This window comes from Phoxinus phoxinus, assembly GCF_949152265.1.
Source record: "Phoxinus phoxinus genome assembly, chromosome: 17".
Taxonomy (NCBI): Eukaryota; Metazoa; Chordata; class Actinopteri; order Cypriniformes; family Leuciscidae; genus Phoxinus; species Phoxinus phoxinus.
The window spans coordinates 27,104,172-27,105,829 of NC_136892.1; the positions used below are offsets into that span (position 1 = coordinate 27,104,172).

Consider the following 1,658-nt stretch of genomic DNA (forward strand, 5'->3'; position numbering starts at 1 on the left):
GTTTTACAAAACAAAATATCTGTTATCACTTTAAGTTGAATTCTATGTAAAGAATTCTATGTGAATACAATTTTCACTCTAGTAAATTGCAAAAATAATTACAAAAAAATGGCAAGTAGGTACATTTTTGAAGTGAAAAGACTGAAAGTGTTTTCTTGTAAACATTATTTTGTATCTGTATTTTATTTATTTTAACTTCACATTTGTTTTACATTTAGCAACATGCATAGCAACGACAATTACTTAATTTACTTTCGATTCTGCTAAGATTTAAGTCATGTTAACTTGATCTTTTTCACACAGATAACTGAAATTGAGAAGTAACCTACAGCGATGAACTGCTCTTCTGAGGATCCCACATGTAAGGTGTTCCCATCAACCAACCTTACAGAACATGAAAGCGAACCGTTGGACTTTTTCAAGATTAGTTTGTTTAGCCTTAGTCTCCTGGTTGGTCTTCCTACACACTCCTATATTCTATGGCTCATTGTCACAGGAACAAGAAATGGAGTTGCATCAGAGTTCTTCAACCTCAATCTCTCTGTTTGTGAGATCTTGTTCTCTCTGTATTCTTTGATCAATCTGCTGAGAATGATCCCAGTCCTCCAAACCCAAGTGCTCTTGATTCTAGTAAAGTTTCTATCAGGAAATATCATCACCATCCGTCCTCTGTTCCAGTGTCTGATCTGTGTTGAGCGTTACCTGGCAGTGGTTCATCCTGTAACCTTTCTGAAGTACAAACCTCTCAGATATAGAGTGATCTGCTGCACTGTGGTCTGGATAACGGGTCTTGGATCCTGTGTGCTCTGCATATTCATTGTTTTGTCACATCATTTCAGTTTTATGTGTTTTTCACTCCTGCAATTCCTCCTCTTCCTCTCCATCCAGTTGTTTTGTCTTGTGGCTGTTCTCAGAGCTCTGAAGCAGTCAGGACCAGGAGAGAGGGAGAGAGAGAGAGAGGAGGAAAACCACATGAAGAGAAGAGCATTTTATCTCATTCTGATACTGACCGTCCCTATGCTAATTGTATCTGTGCCTTTCATTATGATAGGATTCTTCTATATTCTGCTACAGCAAGATACTCCATTAAGCCTGTCTAGCTTGTATTGTATTGTGTTGGGTAGTTTTGTACCTGCTTGTCTTTTTCTTCGGCGAGTTGGGAAACTGCCCTTCTTCAAACATCCCTAACACCTCTCATTTGTGTGAGGTTGCACTTTTAATATTTTAAATATATACAATATTTTACTCATATTTTGATGGTTTAATTGAACTTTTAGGGTTGTAAAAAAACAAATATCCACTCTTGAAATCACTTTTGCTCCCTATACTGCAGAAGTATTTTTTTCTTCTTCTTTTTTAATTGTCTTGTGCTTCAAAATCGTTTTGCTGTTGAAATTTTACAGAAAGCTGACAATAGGCCGTTTAATGGCAGGATCTCATGTGACAATACAATGTGAGAACATATTTCGTCATGGGATAGCAAAAAGTCAGTGTGTTCAATCAACCTATCTTTTTTCCTGGTCAGTAATAATGGTAATTAATTAATGGCTTTGAGTATCTATACAGAAGTTTACCTATAGCCTGATTTTTTTTTTTTGTGTGTGTGTGTGTTTTAGTTTAAAATTCAAACACGGAATATGAAAATAGAACTCAAGTCA

The 1,658-nt window shown here is 36.1% G+C and overlaps 1 protein-coding gene across 1 annotated transcript; it reads left to right on the plus strand.

Annotated features, from left to right (window-relative positions):
- Window positions 1-333: 333 nt before the first annotated feature.
- LOC306984541 (G-protein coupled receptor 35-like) lies at window positions 334-1,188 on the plus strand (the record flags this gene model as incomplete). Its single annotated transcript, XM_079586015.1, has 1 exon — window positions 334-1,188. One exon carries the CDS (start codon window positions 334-336, stop codon window positions 1,186-1,188), a length of 855 nt encoding a protein of 284 aa, XP_079442141.1.
- Between the last annotated feature and the right edge of the window lie 470 nt (window positions 1,189-1,658).